At 42.1% G+C, this 21,469-nt stretch overlaps 1 protein-coding gene across 3 annotated transcripts in view; it reads left to right on the forward strand.

The window, feature by feature from the left end:
• The window catches only part of NELL1 (neural EGFL like 1), a 296,603-nt gene that overhangs the window by 219,829 nt on the left and 55,305 nt on the right, over positions 1–21,469 (forward strand). For all 3 annotated transcript variants that reach the window (XM_061355044.1, XM_061355045.1, XM_061355043.1), the window contains exon 15: positions 7,517–7,612. In XM_061355044.1, coding sequence (XP_061211028.1) covers positions 7,517–7,612 — 96 coding nt within the window. The remainder of the gene's footprint in view (positions 1–7,516; positions 7,613–21,469) is intronic.

The following is a 21,469-nucleotide window of genomic DNA, read 5'->3' on the forward strand; positions in this document are numbered from 1 at the left end:
TACACACACACACAGTATCTATGTATGGCTTTGGCACCATTTGGCACCATTTCTCCCTGATCTATTCAGTGTTCTTTAGAAGCCTTCCAAGTACTTTTCTGTTTTGCCCTTGTTCCTTCTTTCCTCCTGCTGTGTGTTGCCTCCCAAATTTGACAGAATTACTTAATTCTCTTCTGGGTGCTTTGACAAAAGCCCATCTCCAAATCTCCATTCTGTGTTCATTGATCTCTGTTCAGATTTAGCTCTAAGTAGCAGTTTTGTACTGCCAGGATTTGGAGTTTTGACTATCCTAGGCAGACATTATACTAGTTACATTTGTAAAGTACGTCTTATATGTGAAATCTCTAGGAATATGAATCAGGAATAATAACTGTACAATCAGTTTTAGAAGGCCTGAGATGTATAGGCTTTTCCTGAACTGAGCTAACTATCGTACATACCGCCATATAATCTGAAGCATAAATTAGGTTGGAAGCCATTCTCAAATGTAATGAACTGCCCAGCTAAGGGTTTGTCTTCTAGTCTCAGATGTATTCGCATCCCACTTGCCAGATTGACCAGCACTCCCCTTCCCACTCCCACACCACACATGGGATGAAAATCTTCTAGCACAGTTCTTGTACCCAAAGTTTATTCCTGCCAGATTTGTCCTTCCCTGCCTCCAGCAGCTGTAAGAGGACTCCAGTGGCATTTGCCAGACTTTGTGTTAAATAAGTTGTGCCCTGTATCCAGTGGATGTAGTTCACTGAACTGAGAAGAGTTTTGTACTTTTATAAATGATGGTGTCACTTTTGAGTGCAGAGAAAAAGAGCAGAAGCTCTGCTGCTCACTGGCTTTGTTTATGTGCTTCCTCCTGATGACTTTTTCAGCTGTCCTCTAAAGCCGCCTCAGCAACTGGTATCATCTGATTATTTTGGTATTTGGCTTACATAGTTGGATTGTTATCAGCCATGGTCCTGTGTGTACCTGTGAATTGTACTGTGTGTACTGAGTAAATTCAGCTAATGAAATTGTGGCATTTCCCATCAATTGATTATCAAATTGCTGGTATAGTTCTTCTAGCCCATCTCTTTTCCAGAGCTGCATGTTTCTGTTTAGCCAAACAGCCTGTGCCTGACCTCTTCCTTGCCTTTCCTTGAATGTCACATTTTCATTTGACATGGAGATAGTCTTTGAGTCTGGCCAAATACCAGTGGACTTCCCGGTCATTTTACTGACCACCTTGTTGAAAATTAATCAGTAAAAAGCATCCCAAAAGTACAAGAGAAGCTGGTATGACTTTCTTATGCTGCCCAGCACAGCAGTTACAGACACCTTCTGGTGTCCAAGGTGAGCAATGATGATGTCAAGAGAGGATAGTGTTTCCGACGCAGTGACCAGAGGAGCTGTGGTTTGCATTTTGGGTAGGGAACACAGCACAGAGAAAAGTTGGTGCAGTGAGCACCTGTAAAGTGTGGATTTATAATCATCATAGTCATACAATGGTTTGGGTTGGAAGGGACCTTAAAGCTCATCCAGTTCCAACCCCCTGCCATGGGCAGGGACACCTTCCACTAGACCAGGTTGCTCAAAGCCCCAGCAAGGCTGTCACTGAACATTTGCCCACCTTGTTTTGATTTTCCCTAGCTCCCTGTGGCAGTATATAATCTTGGAGAAAGTAACGGTTTCAGGTTGAAGTCCCTTTGAATTCCAGTCTTCCAGAAAACTGCTGTAGGCTTAAATATCAGGCAGCACTGGCAGTATAGCTGCTGCTGCACAGATCATTAAGTACAACTTCTGCTCTTTGCCATAGTTATTTAACACCCACAGAAGCTGCTGCGTGCACATGAAGCCAGTAGCCAACTAGTTTGGGGTGAAGGTGAGCACCCAGTCCTTTGGGCCAAAATGCAGAGAATTGCAGGTTACTGTGTTGCTGCTCCGCTGTAGAAGCTGCTGCCTGGTGTGGTGTCTGAAGGACAGGGTCTCACCTGGACCTGCATTGCAATTGCCACTGCACACTGGGCTGATGGCTGCTCTGCTGTGCAGCTGCCTTGACAAGCTGTGCAGTACCTTGTTTATGGAAATGAGCTCGTGGCTTGTGATAAACATAGAATAAAACAGGAGTAGGGGTGGGTTTGACTCATATTATAGACACGCTGTTGAGCAAAACTGTTTGCTTTCTTTAATTAAGAGCTTATTTTCCCTATGGTGTAGGGGCAGGAGTTTGCATTTCTGGTATTGCTGTAATTCTTTCCTTCTACACAAGCTATGGTCCATTTTCATCTTTTTCTATAGTGGTGTTTGTTTTGGTACTAATGGAACTATTTTTTCAACTTTTCATTTTTTCTTTTCTTGACTAAAGAAGGAATGTGGAAAATGGCAAGGGAGAGAAAAGCAGTGGAAGAAGTTTTAAGTACCCACTGCGTTCACTCACTTTTGAACCTCTTCCATCCCTTTCTGCTGCCAAGTTGACAAGAGCAGCTGCTTAGTAAACAAATTGTACAGATACTCTGAAAACATTGGTGCTTGTCACTTCCTGGTGATGTTGAGATGAAGAGGAAATGGGGATTATCCATTCAACACAATTCTAAGCAGTTGCTGCTGAGCTGTTTCCCAGAATATAAGAATTTGCTAATTCTCAGATGGGAGATGATGAACCTCAAATAAATGTGGTGCTTCTTTTTTAACTGGGTTTCCTTTCTATTTGAATGGGCAGGTAGGATAAAGGGAAAAGAAGGGAGCACATGATATTATCCCTATGATTCTGTTACAGCTGGTCACTTTATTTGCCTGTGCTAACATTGTCATGGTGATGTATGTACATGTAAAAGTGGGTATTATGTTGCACCAGGGCAACATTAAGAAATTGGCCTATTAAAAAATGCTTTTAATAAATACATTTCAGTATATGAAATGCTATAAAATAGGAATGCAACAATAATTATTAATATATTGGTAGTTTATTTTAGCTTTATAGAAAATTTAGGTTTTCTGTGTATAAAGAAATCTCTTCACACTCAAGTAACATTCCTTTGAATTTGTAGAATTACTTTGGTTTATTTTATTTCTTTTCTAATAAAAATGCTTTTATATATTTATAAATATAAATATTTGTATTTTGTTATAATAACAGTATAACACTTGGAATTAAAGAGAGATTTACTCAACATGAGTGTTCCACACTGCAGTACCTGCTCTTCTATAGTAGCACCCTGTTTTAGTGTGCTACTGTACCAAAAAATGAGAATAATCAAGTTAATTCCTTCAAATCTGAAGGAGAGGAGGCTGGAATCCAGACTATCCAGATTTCCCTGAGTCCTGTAAGCAGAAGCTCTAAAAAGAGATCCAGTTTCCAGTAACAGACAGTAGGAAATGTTTGAAGCTGCTGGGGGCCTGCATCCCTCACGCTTGCTGTCTGCAGCATTGCAACCTGGATTCTGGGGACAACTAAAGAAATCTACATAAGTGTCAGAGAAATCCCACAGCTTGCACTCAAGGAGGCTCTAGCTCCAATCATTTCTGCGTTCCATCCCTGGGGATGTCCATAGCAGCCTCACTGTGAGAAGAGGTAATTCTGTTAACTGGATAGGGAAAAAGGAAATCTGCATAAAGACATAGGTAGTGGGTATGCAGCTTATGCATGTCCAGAAGAATCGTACCAAGCAGATTTATAATTTTGTTTGTTTCCATTCTCTACAGTTCCATCATCAAGGAGGACGTGCATCAAAAATAAAGCTGCTCCTCTGCAGAGAAAATATGTCTATTTATGAAAGGTCTTTATATGATAAAAATCTTGTATTTCAGAAGAGGAAATTTGTTAACATTACAGAGATCAGTTCACTTTGTCAGAAGCCTCCTGATGTGAATAGATTCTGTTTCTTTTACACATGGAATACTGAATAAGGTTTACCCTTGTAGACTTTACCTTAATGGCATCTTCACTTAGTTTCCCCAATAAAACCTTTATTGCAAATTCAGTAACCATTCTCCTTTTTAACAAGGTTGCCATCCTGCAAATAACTGCAGAGACAGGAGCTATTTATGGGAATGCATTAGCAAAATACGATCCAGCCATGATTTATCTTTCTTGTGGTAACTTGCTTTAAGTAGGAGGGAGTCTGCAGTCAGTGTTTATAAGTGCCAGTTCTGTGTCATTGGTGGGTTGCCTTCCCCATCCCAAAATAGAGTCTTGATTTTGAAGTATCAGAACCACAGTGGAAGTCTCAACCCCTCAGTAGATAAGACACATAACAAAGCGTAAGCATGGGCTTGGGTATTCCAGTTGATTCACTGTTCAGTCCCTGAGCTGCTCCCTTGTTAGGTTCTCTTGTCCATCAGGCATAGGTACAGAAGGGATGTAAAGATATTCCTCAATTAACCTCTGCTGCTACAGGTGTAAAGAAAACCTGTCATTGTTGGAAATGAATGACTTCTGATAAAATGGAAAAGGCTTCAGCCAGGGGCAGAACTAGTATTAAAAATAGTTCAAATAAGTGAAGTTTAGTAAAATTGCTGTCAATTGAAAACAAGTTCCCTTTATTAGATGTATTGAGCATTCTTACAATTCAGAATAGTGCTGTCAGTACTGTAGCAGTGTATTTTGTCAGTACTGTAAGCTCTTTTTCCAGCAGTTAAGTAGCCTTTAGACAAACATTTTGATTTCATAACTATGTTTTGAGATTTGTGGGTTTGATATTGCTACTTCCTGCATCCTGCAGTGCAAGAATTAGCAGGTTTGTGGAAAACCATCTGGGGAACAGCAGGAGAATTCTGGCGCTCTTCCTTGGGGTTTTCTTTCCTTTCATTTAAATATAAGACTGAACCACCCCCCTTACTCCACCAAAGCCTGAGCAGCACAGACAAGCACAGTTAGTCTGTATTGCAGAGGACTTTTCAGCTGCTGCAACAGTTGTAAAGGAGAGTTGAACTCTTCTGCAGCCATTGCTCAGCTTCATCCTCTGACAGCCATGTAACAAACCAGTGCCTGGGTGATTCCTTGTGCACTGGGCAGCACCACGTCCTTTCTCATAGAAACCTGCAGTACAGCAATTCCTCAGTGTCCCTGTACAAATATTGTTTGGTTTGTGTGGTTTTGGGGTTTTTTGTGTTGCTGAGATGTCACATGCAAAGGACAGGGGAATTCCAACATGCTCAGCAAGGAGGTGCTAGCACATTTGAATGCAAATATAGGAGGTGCGTTTTGACTTGGGTATGTAGGAAGGAATAGGAAGACAGAGTTTCAGCCCGTGGCAGCACCAGATGTGAATGGCATGCTTGGCTGTGCCCGGAGATGTCAAGAGCTGGCTGCTGCACTGACATAGCACAGCTTTTGCAGTAAAGGGAAAATCTTTTACGTGACCAGCCCTGTCTTATAAGCATTTCTCCTGAGTAATCTGTGAGGAGAACAGAACAGAACACCACCTCACTGCACAGACCCAGGAACAGGATTTAATGGAAGTAGCAGACATTTCACATTTGTAAGTCGGTGGTATCAGTTAAGGTGGCAAAAAAGGTGTGTGAGTTCCAGCTGCAGCCCTCTTACCTATCCCTATCAACAACAACTTCTAGTGGGCACACATGATTGCTACAGACAATAAACATCCTTTTTTTTAATGCCCTTTAGGACTTCTTTATTTCAAGAGCCCTGTATAGTTCTTTCCCTGTGCAATGTGGTATATATTGTGGAAGAAATATTCTTCTGTCAGTATTTTCCTTTTCCCCCCTTTATATCTGCTCTGTCACAAATATTAGTGCTTTTGATGTCATGCAGAAATGTATTACTGCTTCATCAGAGTCTCTACTTATTCTCAAACCAGAAAAAATGTAGAGGAAGAATTTTAGCTTGCACCTTCTGTGAGAATGCTGTGGCTAGAAATGAGCAGACATTCTTTCAACAGTTCCAGAGGGAATCTTTCTGAGCCTCATCATGTTTTTTTTTCTTATATTTTCCAGTTGTATTTCTTACTGCTACTTTCAGCTTTTTGCACAGCTATGGTTTTCTACAAATATTTATATGCAAAAATATAAAAAAATGCTACTTTTAAACCATATTTCTTTTTTCCTATGTAGTAGAAACCAGCTGGTTTCACACTGGATATATTTCAGAAGGTTCCCATATGGAGTATGTGCATTGATGAGTAGGAAGTGTTAGTGAGCAAGAACCACACAACTGCCTTGCGCCAGTTGCAGGAGTGCGTATGATGTTCTTCTCCCATCTTCTGTAAACTACTTTAGCATTCTTCTCCCTGTGTTATCCTCCATAAAGCAGTATGATATCCTATGAATTCCATATTTACAGTAAGGGAGATCCGTCTGTCGGCTCAGTCAAATGATACGAAGATGTGCTGTTTTGCCTCTAAGTAGTTAAGAATTGCAAAAGATTCGTTTTTAATGCTTAGTGCTTTATTCACTTTATTTTTCTTTTTAGTGCACTGCAAAATAAATCTTAAACATTTCTTCTGTTATCTAGCACTTCAAGGCTTTTCATAGCATTTGTAATGTCTCTTTGCCAACACTCCATCTGTGATTTTAGCTTGCAGGAAACACTTTGCAATTCTGTTATTAGCTTAGATGCAAAGAGCTGCTGTTTAAATATTAATTGTAACTTCCCTCATGAGTGCAGTCAAACCCACTGAGTAACTTGTGGAGTTCAATAAATACCTAGGAGGGGGTGGGGAGTGTGTTGTGGGGCTGCTCTTGGTCTTAATGAAGGCGTTAGGTGAGTTAACAGTACAAAATGGATTATGTACTGGTGCTCGCTGTCTCCTTTCCTCCTCTTACCTCAGTTCTGCTACTTGTACACACTGTTAAGCTGCAAGCACACTTCTTGATTATTAGTGGGCTTCTGCCAATGCCTCTGTAGGCGAAAGGAATACCACACAGTGCTCGCAAGAAAAGACAGAAGACCCATCAGTTGTTTCAAATCCCAGTTATTGGACAAATACACTTCTGAAGTACTTGTGTATTGCTCTGTCAAGGATCACACCTCAGTAAAGGCATTATCTTGTGGTTGAGCCCATCTCCTCTGCTTTCAGTTGTGAGCCTAACCCTATCTCGTTTCTTGATTCTACAAAATATACCTTACACTTAAAAAGTAGAAAAAATGGGAAAATATTAGTGTTTACAGGCATTTCAGTGAAGTTTATTTGATAGAATCAAGGAGCAAAGTAGTTCACGCCATCTGACCAGCCTGGTTTTTGTGGATCACAGAGCATTTTAATTGTAAGACTCACACTGGGTATAATTAAAAGAAGATGAGCCCTATTAAAGTCGTACGTTGTCTTTTTCCCTCTCTTCTCCTTCCAGATGGTCATTAATCTTTTATTGGTGAGGAGGTTTGCCTACGGTCTAATCTGAGATTTTTTCTCATGTCATTTAAGTGAGTTACTTCTCTTTGTGTTTGCAGGTGGATGGAATTTTAATGTGTTGAGTTCTGTTAATTGCTCAGAACTTAGATGTTTTTCTTAGTACCTTGCAAATGTAGAATGAATTAAAAAACATAATTAAATAGTACCCACATATTCCTTTTATTTTTCAGCTTTCTGTGAAGAAGGGTGCAGATACGGTGGAACTTGTGTAGCCCCTAACAAATGTCTCTGCCCTCCTGGATTCACAGGAAGTCATTGTGAGAAAGGTAAAGCTTTACTGGAACACATTTTCTTCTTAATGAGAAATATGATTCTGCTGAATTAAGAAATAATTGCTTTCCATTCCTTCATTCTGCTGGTTAGTTTGTCTTTGTTGAAGACATGACTGTTCCATAGCTGCCTTTTCCTAAGTGAAAGCTTGTCTTAAACATGGAAAGTTTTAGATAATCAGGGATGTATCTGCTTTTGCTTCTAGTTGACACTTTCAGTTAATTAGAGAAGATGGCAAGTGAAAAATATCTGGTTTTCCATGTATTTCCTGTGGTGCATCATTGAGGTTAACTTGTGCTTTTTCTGAATCTGTAATGCAAACTAGAGCCGAATTTGGATGCTTCTTTCACCTGAAGTTATGGAATTCTTGAGGTTTGATTTGTTGCTAACTCACTGAGGCCACCAATTTTCATAGAATCACTTAGGCTGTTCCAGTATATCTCACTAGCAAGGATTTGGTTCTGCCTTCTCACAGATTTTTCCTGTTTCAAGATTTGCTTCTGACAGCTTCCCAGTCCCACCATTTTGTTTGCTTCACGGAGTCCTGGTTCCTTGTCTACCTTAAATGAGAAGGAAGTGATCTACCAGAATTCCATGTAGAACTCTCATTAGATGCTTTTGTCTAGCAGATTTGGGATTTCATTTTTGTTGGTATTTATTGAGATTGTATTTCACCTAAATAACACAATGATAGAGTTTTTTGCATTACCTATTAATTAGTAAACCTTTTGCACTTGCCTTTACTGGTGGAGATCAAGTGGATTGTTAATGCAGGTTGTGTGATGCTGTATGGATGAAATTATAATTGATGAGGGTTTTAAAGGAATTTAAAAAAAGAAACCAAGAAATAACTGTTAAAAGGATCAGTTGAAACACTGGAACCATTTGTCATCCAGAGATTATTCTGTAACTTGTGTAGCAGTGTCTGTTCAATACATGGCTATTCGACTCTAATGCAAAGTAACTTCAGCCCAGTTGACAACAAATCTTTGAGTAGTTTCAGAAAACTGGTAACACTTTTTGTGGGTGCACTCAAATCACTGCACACCAAAATCCCATAGTTTCTAGTTGTCAGCATTGTTTCTTATTATTTATATCTTCATATTATCATGAATGAATTCAAGTACTGGTTTTTGGAGCTGTTTTTTGTTTGGTTGGTTTTTTTGCTTATAGCCTTTGAGTTATATTTTTTAAAATAGAAAAAAGCTCTCAAGCCTCCTGACATGCAGCAGTAAGTATTGCAAAACCGGTGCCTGCACTGCCCAAAGGTGCTCAGCTTTAAGCCAGATCTCAGGAAAACTCCCTGTTTCTTTCACTAAGGATCTTAGAACTATCCCTTTTTTTCTTGTGGCTGCAAAGGGACTTTCATAACTAGAACCCAGAGACATTACACTGTTGAAGTGATGGTTTAAAATTGATAAATGGATCACATAACCATTGTTGACTCCTATGTTTTTCATATATGTTGACTCTGATGTTTTCATGTGTTTTGTATTGGTTTGATCTAAAATATGAGTTAGCACACCAAGTAAAGGAAACCTGGCAGGTGTGGTACTCAGTATATCAATAAATTTAGAGGTAGCTGTCAGAAGGCACCAGCTTCTGTGTATAAAAGCTATACAACAGAAACCAGTTTGGTTTTTTTTTCCTTTGAAGATGTACAGGATTTACCAGTGTTGCTACAAGTTAGACTAATGCTGGTAACTTTGAGAAATCTGCTGTGCAAACTGGCTTGAGAATGAACAAGGCTTTGCATATGAGAAATTACCATGCTTTAGTTGTGTTGGAGGGTTTGAAAAACTCAGCAGATAGACCTTATGTTATATGCATATTTCAGTGGCTAACTGCATATTAGATCTATGTGAGAACAGCTTCAGCTTTTCTGAAGGTGCATGTCCTGGAAAAACTAAATGTTCAGAGTAGGAAGGTGATGAACCACCTTTGAAACAGGCTTTCCTTTGCTTCCCTGCTCACTCCTCCAGAATGTAGTGCTGTCAGGAAGAGGAGGAGACAGTTCAGTAAAGACTTCCTTCAGCCTCACTCAGCTTTTGGAAGCATCTGAAGTATTCAAATCCCATGTTTGTTTCTTTGTTTGTTTCCTGTTGTCTGTGATGTTAGAAATAAGCACGTTGCTATATTTAACATTTGGTAGCACCCTGTTGATCATTATGACATAGACTGAAGCCAGTGAAATGGTGGGTGGATCACTTTAAATCAAAACTTAAATGTTACTGTAAAGTCTTGCCTGATGAAAGCTCATGGTGAACTGTTGCGTATCAGAAGGAAAATTATATGTTTTGATAATGTATTCTGTTTGCCACAGTGCATTTAAAAATGCCCTTCAGACTGACAACACAATTCCTTACGCATTATTTGTGTGAGCTGAAAGAGCTTGTCACTGACTCAAAACAGTATGACCCAAATTGGCTTCAGCATCATGGAAAGGGTAAAATGGTCTAGTAATTAGAATGGTGAAAAGCAAGTGAGTTTACTACTGAATATGAATCATCTGTTACTCATCATTTCTGCCTGGTTGAAATGATGATATCAGGTTAATTCAAAATTCAGAGAGATTTGGGAAGGGCAGGATTTATGTTGGTAATTTTCTCAGGTGAAATTAAAATACACATTTAAGGCTAATGTACAGAAAATAAATACAGAATTCAATGTGCTGCTAAGAATTACCTCTTGCCACTTGCTTTGCCTGAAATGGGAATGCACCATAACAGTTGTGGGGTTGCCTTTTCTTTTTGTCGGTGAATTGAAAACTGATATTTAGAGATAGTGGCAAGTAATTCCTTCTTCCATTCAGTTCCTGTAATGCTGTCTCTTTAGGTATGTGCTTGATGTTTCTTATAGTATTGTTGCAATTTTCCTATTGAGGATCTGATTCCATCTTGGAATCAGTTTTTTGTTTATTTGTGTTGTGTTTAGCTGGCCAGGGCTGCAGTGATCTGTAGGATCATTACCATTTGACACAGTTTGATAGCTGATATTTGACACAGTTGTGGTACCTGTGCTGGAAAGTTTTGTGTTAGAGTTTTTGCTGACATTGCTGTATGGTTCCAAGCACGTATGTGCTTCATGGCTGAGCTGGAGATGCGCCTCCTTAACTCTATGGGGAACACTGTTGGCTTAAGCCCAGTTGCATCCTTGGCAGGGATCCCTGTTAAAGGCTTCTGAGGCACAGTTTGTTGTGCAGAGAGGAATGCAGACACGCCACTCTGTGAGACTTATTGGCAGCCTAGACTCAAATGCCCTAATTTTCTGTCCAGTGATGTTTTCTCCAGTTCATCTTTTTACAACATGAGTAAAAAATAAATCCCATTACTCCTTGAGCTGCTTTTTCCATCTGTGTGGATGAGTGGCACATCTCGTGAGTGAGTTCACATCTCGTGAATGGAGTTTTCATGCTGGTTTTGTAGACAGGAGTCACCATTATTCTGTATTTGTGAGCTGTTAGTTACTACAACTGCTGATGAAGTGGTGAGGATGAGACAGGCAGGACAGTCTGTGATATCAAAAGCAGGGCTGAGCAGATGATTGAGTGCCTAGAAATACCATGGCATTCCTTGAACACCTGCCTGCATGTGGTGGAGTCCTGTGCTGGGCCTAGGAAATACAGACCAGCTTCTCTGCAGCTCTGGGATGGTGACCAGTGGTGGCAGAGATAGCAGCTAAGGGAGTCAGTCACCGTGTCTGTACAAATGGTAACTTGGGCAATCAGCAGGAAATGGCAGAAGGGTTTGAAACAGACAGTTCCCAATAAGGGGCGAAAAAAAGGAAGTGCAGTATTGTTCCAGAAGCTAAAGGAGGGCTTTTGGCAGCGGTGGGGCATCACCTCCAAAAGGGGTTCAGAACAGTCACACCACATTGTTACTCCCCTGCCTCCTGACAGCTACTATGAGTTGGTACTGAATGGGAGATACTTTTCTGGTAGATTAGAAGGACATTGTGTAGGCCGGAGCTCACTGAATGATGAAGTTTTCTCACTGAGTGATGGAATGCTGTTCAAAGTTACTTGCTGACTGCAAACAGAAGCAAGGGTAAGACATGGCAGCAAAGCATCAGGATGTGATAAACCTGGGGTTATGTTTTTGTATTGGTTTGGACTGTGTGTGCAAAAGATTATTTGACATAGGGATGAGAGGTCATTTTTCAGTAGGTACCATGGCTGAGAAATATGCTTTGAATCCCAATAATTATACAGCGAGTGGGGAAATGAATTATTAATCAGTTAACACTTGCAGTTTTGTGTTAGTGACGTGAGAATTCTTCAGTACAGACATTGATTCCCCGGGTGTGGAATGAAATGTTGCTGTGCTTATATCTTGCAGTTGGACATGTCATGTATGTCAGGAAAATGAGGAGGTCTTTAGCTGATTTGTTTCATAGCTGTTGGCAATACCTGCAGTTGTTGTCTCAGAAGCTGCACACTTCTCTTTGGCCTTGTCTCTTAAATTGCTTCTTCTGGAATGCATTTTTTTGCTGCAGTCCTTTGGGTAAAACTCCTACAGTGTGTATTCCTTTGGACCCTAGAGATAGAAAAAACAAGAAGTGAGAATTGCATTTCTGTATGCTATTTCTTTGATTCCTGATCTGGATCAATCTTCAGGTGTGTAGCTATCAAAGACATTTCAGTTGAGGAACCTGGCTTAAAATAAATCAACAGACAAAAAGCAAAGCAGAACAAGAGGTGTTTCACTGAGCCTGGGAAACTAAATGTCAAAGCTCCCTACCTGTCTCTATCCAAGATCATCTATAAAATGCAAAGCGAGGTTTATTTTGGGAAACAACCAGCTGTGGGCACAAGGCTTTGCATGAGATCCTTTCTAAAGCCTCTCATTTCAAGGTGAGCAAAGCCAGCACAGTGTGAGATAAGAGGGGTGAAGTAAATTATGCTCAGCTTATTGCAGAAAACAGTGGTTGTGGCTGATGTGATGCTCCTGAAGGAGTGACAGCTCCAGGGAAGGCAGATACTCTGAAGGACTGAGGTCACCCTGCTCCATTTGCTGCCAAGCTGTCTGCAGCATTTGCCCCAGTGATGCTTATCACAACATGGCAAGGGGCGATATCTTAATGGGATAGGAGAAACAAAGCTGTCATTGGTAAAGGTATCGGGGAATAGATCAAAGAATATCTACTAGAAACATCTGATGAAGACCATCTCTGAAGATTAAGGGGACATCTGTCTGGAAATCACAAGTAACTCAGTGGAAGACAAACATGTTCTATCTCACACTGCCAAGCCAAAGAGAAGTGAAGTCTCACAGACTGGGAGCACCATTCACTCCCAGCTGACCACTGCATGAAGGGACTGGACTCATTCTTGTGGTGCCTAGACTGCCTCATGCATTATAAAAGTTTAGGCTTAAAAGCCAAGAAAAACACTTAGAGGCACTGATTTTTTTGTTTTTATTCAGCTTATTTTTTTTCCCCCAAAGGATATTTTTATGTATGGTTTATTTATTATGTTCAGGTGTTTGGATCTATGTATTTCTGTTTGTAATGAAAGAAACACTCTTATGTTAGATGAGTGACACCTTGTCATCCCAGGTAACAAATGATTCTAATAGTCCACCATTTTATTATTTGTATGACTTGTGGTCATATCTATTGGGTTTGCCTGGCAAGGTTTTGGTGGCAGGGGAGGCTACAGGGGTGGCTTCTGTGACAAGCTGCCAGAAGCTTCCCCTGTGTCAGATTGAGCCAATGCCACCAGCTCTGAGATGGACCTGCCATTAGCCAAGGCTGAGCCCATCAGCAATGGTGGTAGCACCTCTGGAATGGCATATTTAAGGAGAAAAACTTGGACAACAGCAATTTGTCCTGGGTTCAGCAGTAGCAGCCGTTTTTCTCCTTCTTAGTAGCTGGTGCAGTGCTGTGTTTTCAACTTTAGTCTGAGAGCAATGTTGATAACACACCAACATTTTAGTTGTTGATAAGTAATGCTTATTCTGATCAAGGACTTTTCAGTCCCATGCTGTGCCAGTGGCAGAGGGGCATGGGAAGCTGGGAGGAAACAAAGAAAGGACACCTGACCCAAACTAACCAAAGGAGTATTCCATACTACAGAATATCATGCCCAGCATAGAAACTGGTGTGAGTGACCCAGAAGACCCAGACCACTGCCCGGTTCGGGCTGGATATTGTTTGGCAGGTGGTGAGCGGTTGTGTTCTCTCCCTTTGTTATTTCCCTTATCACTGTTATTATTGGTGACAGCAGTAGTGATTTGTGTTATACCTTAGTCACTGGACTGTTCTTATCTCAACCTGTAGGAGTTATGTTCTTTTGATCCTCCTCCCCATCTCTCCAGGGGCAGGGGGAAGAAGGAGAGGAGTGAGCAAGCAGCTGCGTGGTTCTGAGTTACCGACTGGGCTTAAACCACGACACAATTGCAGCTGGAAAGAGGAGTGAGAATATGCGAAACAGCTCTTTTTCTGCTTTACTTTGAGTTCTGCTTGCCCTTTTTTTTTTAAGACAGGTTCCCCAGCTGAGAGGAGGATAAGCTGTGCTGGTTAAACAGGGAAAAACATGTTAGGGCCTCTCTTCGCTCTCTGCGTAGCACCCAGAAATCACCACAGAAAAGGGAGACTGGTTTGTTCCTGGTTGTTTTGGCTGCTGCTGCACACAAAGCATATGTTTATATATTTATTCATCCATAAGTTCTAACGATGTACTATAGGAGGAACATCATGTTTAGAAAGAGACAAGTCACACTATGGGGCTGTAAATCTTTCCCAGCCGGAGGTTGCAGCACTTTGGCTCTTTCTGGATGTGCTAGATCCCTGATGTAGCATTCATCCAGGTCCTCACCAGGAACATCTCCCAAACCTGTGCAGTCCTGTCTGCTTCAGTTTTCTCTTGGATCCTAAGGAGCCAGGCAGTGGGATTTCACCTTGTTTCAAGTGGCAGAATCACTTTCTTTAATGAATACATTAAAGAAAATGCAAAACTACAAAGCACTCAAAATGTGAACAAATGTTTATATTTGATCAAATCTATCTATTGATGCATAAATGGAATTTCCATTTGCAACTAAGAAGTTTCCATATATGAAGATGTGAGTTGTACAGAAGTACAGTTGCTTTCAAATACCTACTTCATGATGAATTAACTACAAGACACATTTCATTTCACTATGATTAATTAAAAGACCACAACAATTCTGCTTTGAGTGCAGTGTGGTAATGCTGATTTTATAACCTAGTTTGTTAGGACATTCCGACTCCCTTTTCTGGTTCTTCCAAGGCAGATGCCTACAGCAGTGAAAACCAGAATAATTCAGAGAAATACCAGAATAGAAAATGGCCTAGCTAAATATTAAATGAAAATTACCTTAGTCTGTCCAACTACAGGCAGTATTGAGGGGACAATACTGAGTTTCATGAGCTCTTTGCCACCTTACTTTTTCTTATTAATAGCCTGCTCTGGATGGGCAAATCTGCCATGAATAGTTAAATCTGCTGCTATGCTAGAAATAAAACTTGAGATGTGCAGAACAGGCACAGAGAGGTACTTAAATGTTTTTAAAGACAGAAATTCTCTTGGCCTCGGTGGGAATTTCACCTGAGTGGAAGCCTCAGGATCTGGTGCAATTTGAATTAGGTGAAATGAAAAATAAATGGCTCTAGTGAGATAAAAAGAGCATTTAGAGCTGGGGGTTTATGTGGAACAAGCTGTGTTAGATGCAGTTGCCAATGGTAAATATGCCATGTTTAACTGTTGGCCTATGGTACAGATTGAACTAGCTGATCTAGGAATGTAAGACCCTATTCAAACTAGGTAGAGAATTCAGTCTCTTTAGAAAACATACGCAGCTGAGAATTTTACTATATAGAGCCACGTTTCTGCTGAAATTCAGTACAGTGAATGCTAACAAATGTCGTGAGTGATCTCACTAAAGTGATCAAGGTGTAGGGAGAGAAAATGTGCCTCAGTCATCAGAACCAGCATCAAAAAACTATTTCTTTAACAAAATAACATGACATGTGATAGGAGTGAAACAAATCAATGATGTTGTAGAGGTTATTATGTATTTAATTGCGACAGAAATTCAGATTTCCTCCTTTTTTTTTTTTTTAATTTAAGGTGGGGGGTTTTTCCCTCTGAAAAATTATGGTATGAAAAGAATGTGTTAAGCTGCTGGAAGTGACACAAGAGGAAAGAAAAGTAAGTGTAACCAGTCAGATTTTTCCCATGTTGACAGGAATTGAGCACCACAAAACCATGAGATGGCTCTGCTGGCTTTCATTGGGCTGACATTCCCAGGAAGAGGTCAGTCCCCATTCATATAATCCTTGGAAAGCGACTAAAATGGCATAAATCGCTTTCTTATGTGCTTAATATAGATTGCAGCTTATGTACAATGGAGATAACTAATCGCATTATTTTGCTTTATGAGTCAGGGTGAAAATGTGAGTTAAACCTCTGTTGAAAGGAGTCTCATCCTTTATTAGCTGACGCAACCTCTGTGACATCTGTGATAGTGTTGAATTCCAGTCCTTCTGAGGATCTGTTTTTGTAAAAGTAGCACCCATGGTTCTCAACAGTCTGCTCCAGGAAGACTGCAGAGTTAGGTTGTTGTGCAATACAACAGTGGAGAAAAAACTACAACAGCAGGAGGTGGCTCTCTGCAACATCTGCTGAACTAAAATCAGTGTCTGGACTCCAGAAAACAAGTTTTTCTTTAGGATTTGTCCTGGGTTCAGCAGTAGCAGTCATTTTTCTCCTTCTTAGTAGCTGGTGCAGTGCTGTGGTTTTGACATTCAGCCTGGGAACAGCACTGATAACACCGATGTTTTTAGTTGCTGCTCAGTAATGTTTACTCTGACCAAGGACTTTATGAGTCTCATGCTCTGCCAGGGAGGAGGAGAAGCCAGGAGGAAGCAGAGAGAGGACACCTGACCCAAACTAACCAAAGGGGTATTCCATACCACAGCACGTCATGCCCAGTATATAAACTGGGGGCAGTTACCCGTAAGGGCTAGATTGCTGCTTGGGTCAGGCTGGGTATTGGTCGGTGGGTGGTGAGCAGTTGTATTCTCTTCCCTTGTTATTTCCCTTCTCATTATTATTATTGGTGGTAGCAGTAGTGATTTGTGTTATACCTTAGTTACTGGACTGTTCTCATCTCAGCCCGTGGGAGTTACATTCTTTCAGTTCTCCTCTCCATCCCTCCAGGAGCGGGTGGGAGGAAGGGGGGAGTGAGCGAGTGGCTGCATGGTTCTTTGTTACCAACTGGGTTTAAACCATGACAGTTCTTTGTGGTGCCCAACGTGGGGCATGAAGGGTTGAAATAATGACAGATCTAACCATAGTGTGTCTAATCGCATTTGTAATAAGCATTTATTGTTTAGGATTAATAGTCACTGGTCACAATGCTGATTTATTGGCTCTCAAAGTTGTTGCTCTTGATCTCAGAGTTTCAGCTTGTTGTACCTTACTTCGAGCCGGTATTTGCTGTTCTAGTGTTTATCGGCAGGGGGGATTGGGCTAAGGTTCTTGTTTCATTGTACTTCATGGTAATGTCTTGTAATACAATAGACTCATTGATCATGAAACTGGTCTGGCTTGTGTTCCCAGTGTGATCATCACCTCTGTGCTATGGGAGGTATATAATGGAAGTGTTTAGCAATTACGCATCTTTTCTTTCCTCTTTGGGTGGTCAACCTATGAAGGAGACATTCCCTTACATTCCCAGCTCCCGCACCAAACTATTTACAGCATCATTTGAGAGTTGTGAAGGTTTTGAATGGCCTTTGGATACCCTTGGGACATGCCTGCTGATTGTGATGGGGATCAGATATAGAGTGTGTTTTACGCACAACTATTTTGTCTGATCTTGAAAGTTAAGCAGAGTTGGGTTTGGGTCTTGTCTAGTGTTAGATGACGATATAGGAGGACCAAGAGATTTTCCCCGAGGCTGGACAGTCATGAGTGGCAGGGTGTGTGGGATAGCATGGGCGAGTATCTAGGCCAGTGCCCCCCCGCCCCCAGTGCTTTGGAACTTCACCACTGGACAAGTGCAAAATCCAAAAGAATTGGTAAAACACTTAAAGGAGGTGTGTGGTCATCCTAGCCATACCAGAGAGGGACAAATCATGGCAACGTGCTGGGTCTTGGCCTATGCTTACAGAGCCCTGTTCAACACCATCCAGCACCTTCAAAGGGAAAAAATATGTCTCTGGATCTGATGGCAAAGCAGCAGACAATGCAGCTACACCAACTCCAAGTACAGCAGCTGCACCAGCCCCGGTGACAAGTGCAGCAGCTACTCAAACCCCCACAGCAACAGACAGCAGAGCTGCTGGTGCTACTCAACCCCCAAGGACAGTGGCTACAGGAACCATAACAACAGATACTGCAGCCACTCCAAACACAGTGATAATTACTGCAGATAAACCAGATGACCAGTTCGTGCTAATATGGATTGCCCCTGTGCATGAGGGGGAAAGCAAACAAGAGGCACAAAAAGCAACCCATACAGTGAAGAAAGACGAAGAACCAATGCACTTACTACATGCGACAGCATCTGAAAAAGAGTTATTATTACGTGAATCAGAGGAAGAAGAAAAAGTGACTTCTTGACCTCAGATCTCAACCAAGCTATGGAATATATGAAAAGATTTTACCCGACATCCAGGGGAGCACATCATCACGTGGTTGCTCCGATGCTGGGACAATGGGGCTGATGGTCACGATCAAGAAGGTGGGGAAGCCAAGTAGTTGAGATCACTTGCTAGGGAAGGAGGAACTGACAAAGCAATCGCAAAAGAGAAACGGTCCCTCAGCCTTTGGAGGAGGTTCTTGGCAGCTGTGAAAGAAAGGTTTCCATACAAGGACAATGTTATGAGTTGTTCGGCCAAGTGGACTACTCTAGAGAAAGGCATCCAGTCTCTGAGGGAATCAGCCATTGTAGAGAAGATCTATCACAGGCCGGATGCTGGGAATGCATTTATAGATCCAGATGAAGCTGAATGTACACAACCCATGTGGCAGAAATTCACACGGAGTGCACCATCATCATATGCCCACTCATTGGCATCAATGACCTGGCATGATGTAACACGACCGACAGTGAATGAAGTGATAATCAACTCCAAGAGTTTGAAGACAGTGTCACCCCTTGCCTCATTTCAGCTATGGAAAAACTGTCCCAGGACTTCAAACAATTGAGAGACGATCTATCTGATCTATCCAGCTCCTCACGCGTACCAACCCACGTCTCAGCTATTAACAAAATGTGCCCTACTGCTTGACATAGAATATATAGGAGGTACATGCGATGGGCCACCCTATGTTTTTACCTGGGGGATCACGGAGAAGACATGAGGAAGTGGGATGGAAAACCTACCTCAGTTCTGGGGGAACGGATACATGAATTGGAGAACAGAGGTCAAGGATGATCATCCCGCGAAAGCTGTGGCTTCAGTCTCTGGTGAGCAGGTTCCCAGATAGAGTGGAAGAGCTGATTTTATTCTAGCTCCTGTGATAAAGAAGACTAGTCCCTTTATACAAGACGTAAGTTACCAGTATTGTGATCACTATTAAAGGGGCTCTGCCTCCAGCCAGGTGGAGGTAGGGGACAATCAGATTTACTGGACTGTGTGGATGAGATGGCCTGGCACATCAGTCCCACAGAAGTATAAGGCTGTAGTAGATACCACTGCACAGTGTACCCTGATCCCATCAAGCTATCAAGGGGTGGAACCTATTTATATTTCTGGAGTGACAGGAGGATCCCAAGAGTTGACTGTACTGGAGGCTGAAATCAGCCTGACTGAGAGGAAATGGCAAAAGCACCCCATTGTGTCTGGTCCAGAGGCTCTATGCATCCTTGGCATAGACTACCTCAGGAGAGGGCACTTAAAAGACCCACAAGGGTACTGATAGGCTTTTGGTATTGCTGCTTTGGAGACAGAGGAAATTAAGCAGTTGTCCACCTTGCCTGGTCGCTCACAGGATCCTTCTGTTGTGGGGTTGCTGGAGGTCAAAGAACAAAAAGTGCCAATCGCGAACACAACAGTGCACTGGCAGCAATATCGCACCAACCGAGACTCCCTGATTCCCATCCATCAGCTGATCCATAGACTGGAGAGCCAAGGAGTGATCAGCAGGACCTGCCCACCCTTTAACAGCCCCATATGGCAGTGCAAAAGTCTAACTGAGAGTGGAGACTAACAGTAGACTATCGTGGCCTGAATGAAGTCACAGCACCATTGAGTGCTGCCATACTGGACATGCTAGGACTTCAGTATGAATTAGAGTCAAAAGCAGCCGTGGTATGCCACAACTGATATTGCCAATGCATTTTTCCCAGTTCCTTTGGCAGCAGAGTGCGGGCCACAATTTGCTTTTACTTGGAGGGGTGTCCAGTACACTTGGAACCGACTGCCCCAGGGGTGGAAACACAGCCCTACCATCTGCCATGAACTGATCTAGACTGCACTGGACCAGGGGCAAGCTCCAGAATACCTGCAGTACATTGATGACATTATTGTGTGGGGCGATACAGGGGAAGAAGTTTTTGAGAAAGGGAGAAAAAGAATCCAAATCCTGCTGAAAGCCATCCAGGTAGCCTTGGACATTGCTGAACGAGAAAAGAGGCCAGACTTTATAGTGACTCATGGATCTTGGCAAATTCCCTGTGGGGGTGGTTGCAGCAAGGGAAGCAGAACAGCTGGCAACACAGAGGTAAAACCATCTGGACTGCTGCACTGTGGCAAGATATCACTGCTCAGGTGCAGAACCTGGTTGTGAAGGTACGCTGTGTAGGTGCTCATGTACCCAGGAGTCGCGCCACTGAGGAACACCAGAACAACCAACAAGTGGATAAAGCTGCTAAGATTGAAGTGTCTCAGATGGACTTAGATTGGCAACATAAAGGTGAATTATTTTTGGCCTGGTGGGCCCATGACACTTCAGGCCATCAGGGCAGAGATGGAACATATAGATGGGCTCGTGATTGAGGGGTGGATTTAACAATGGACACTATTGCCCAGGTTATTCATGAGTGTGAAACATGTGCTGCAATTAAGCAAGCCAGATGGTTAAAACCTCTTTGGTATGGAGGACTGTGACTAAAGTACAAATGTGGAGAAGCCTGGCAGATTGTTTCCCGCCAAGGCAAGCACCATGCGCTTACCATGGTGGAAGCAACCACCGGATGGCTGGAAACGTACTCTGTGCCCCACACCACTGCCCAGAACACTATCCTGAGCCTTGAGAAACAGATTTTGTGGCTACACGGCACCCCAGAGAGAATTGAGACAGACAATGGGACTCATTTCCGGAATAACCTTATAGACACTTGGGCCAAAGAGCATGGCATTGAGTGGGTATATCACATCCCCTACCATGCACCAGCCTCTGGGAAAATCAAACAGTACAATGAGCTGTTAAAAACTATACTGAGAGCAATGGGAGTGGGACCTTCAAGCATTGGGATACACATTTACCAAAGGCCACCTGTTTGGTCAACGTCAGAAGATCTGCCGACAGGGCTGGCCCAGCCCAGTTAGAAATTTTACGTACTGTAGAAGGGGATAAAGTTCTTGTAGCACACATAAAGAATTTGCTGGGGAAGACAGTCTGGATTATTCCTGCTTCGGGTAAAGGCAAACCCACTCGTGGGATTGCTTTTGCTCAGGGACCTGGGTATATTTGGTGGGTAATGCGGGAAGATGGGGAAGTCCTATGTGTACCTCAAGGGGATTTGATTTTAGGGGAAAACAGCCAATGAACTCATTTATATGCTATTGCCTGCTATGTAGCACTTTTATAGCCCACCCACTAGATGTCTTCAAGTCACCAGCGACTGGCCCTGACTTCCCTTTGACCATCATCGCAA

The sequence above is a fragment of the Neopsephotus bourkii genome, unplaced genomic scaffold (assembly GCF_033783945.1).
Source record: "Neopsephotus bourkii isolate Nb327-2 ecotype Australia unplaced genomic scaffold, CSIRO-AGI_Nbou_v1 NB_768, whole genome shotgun sequence".
NCBI lineage: Eukaryota > Metazoa > Chordata > Aves > Psittaciformes > Psittacidae > Neopsephotus > Neopsephotus bourkii.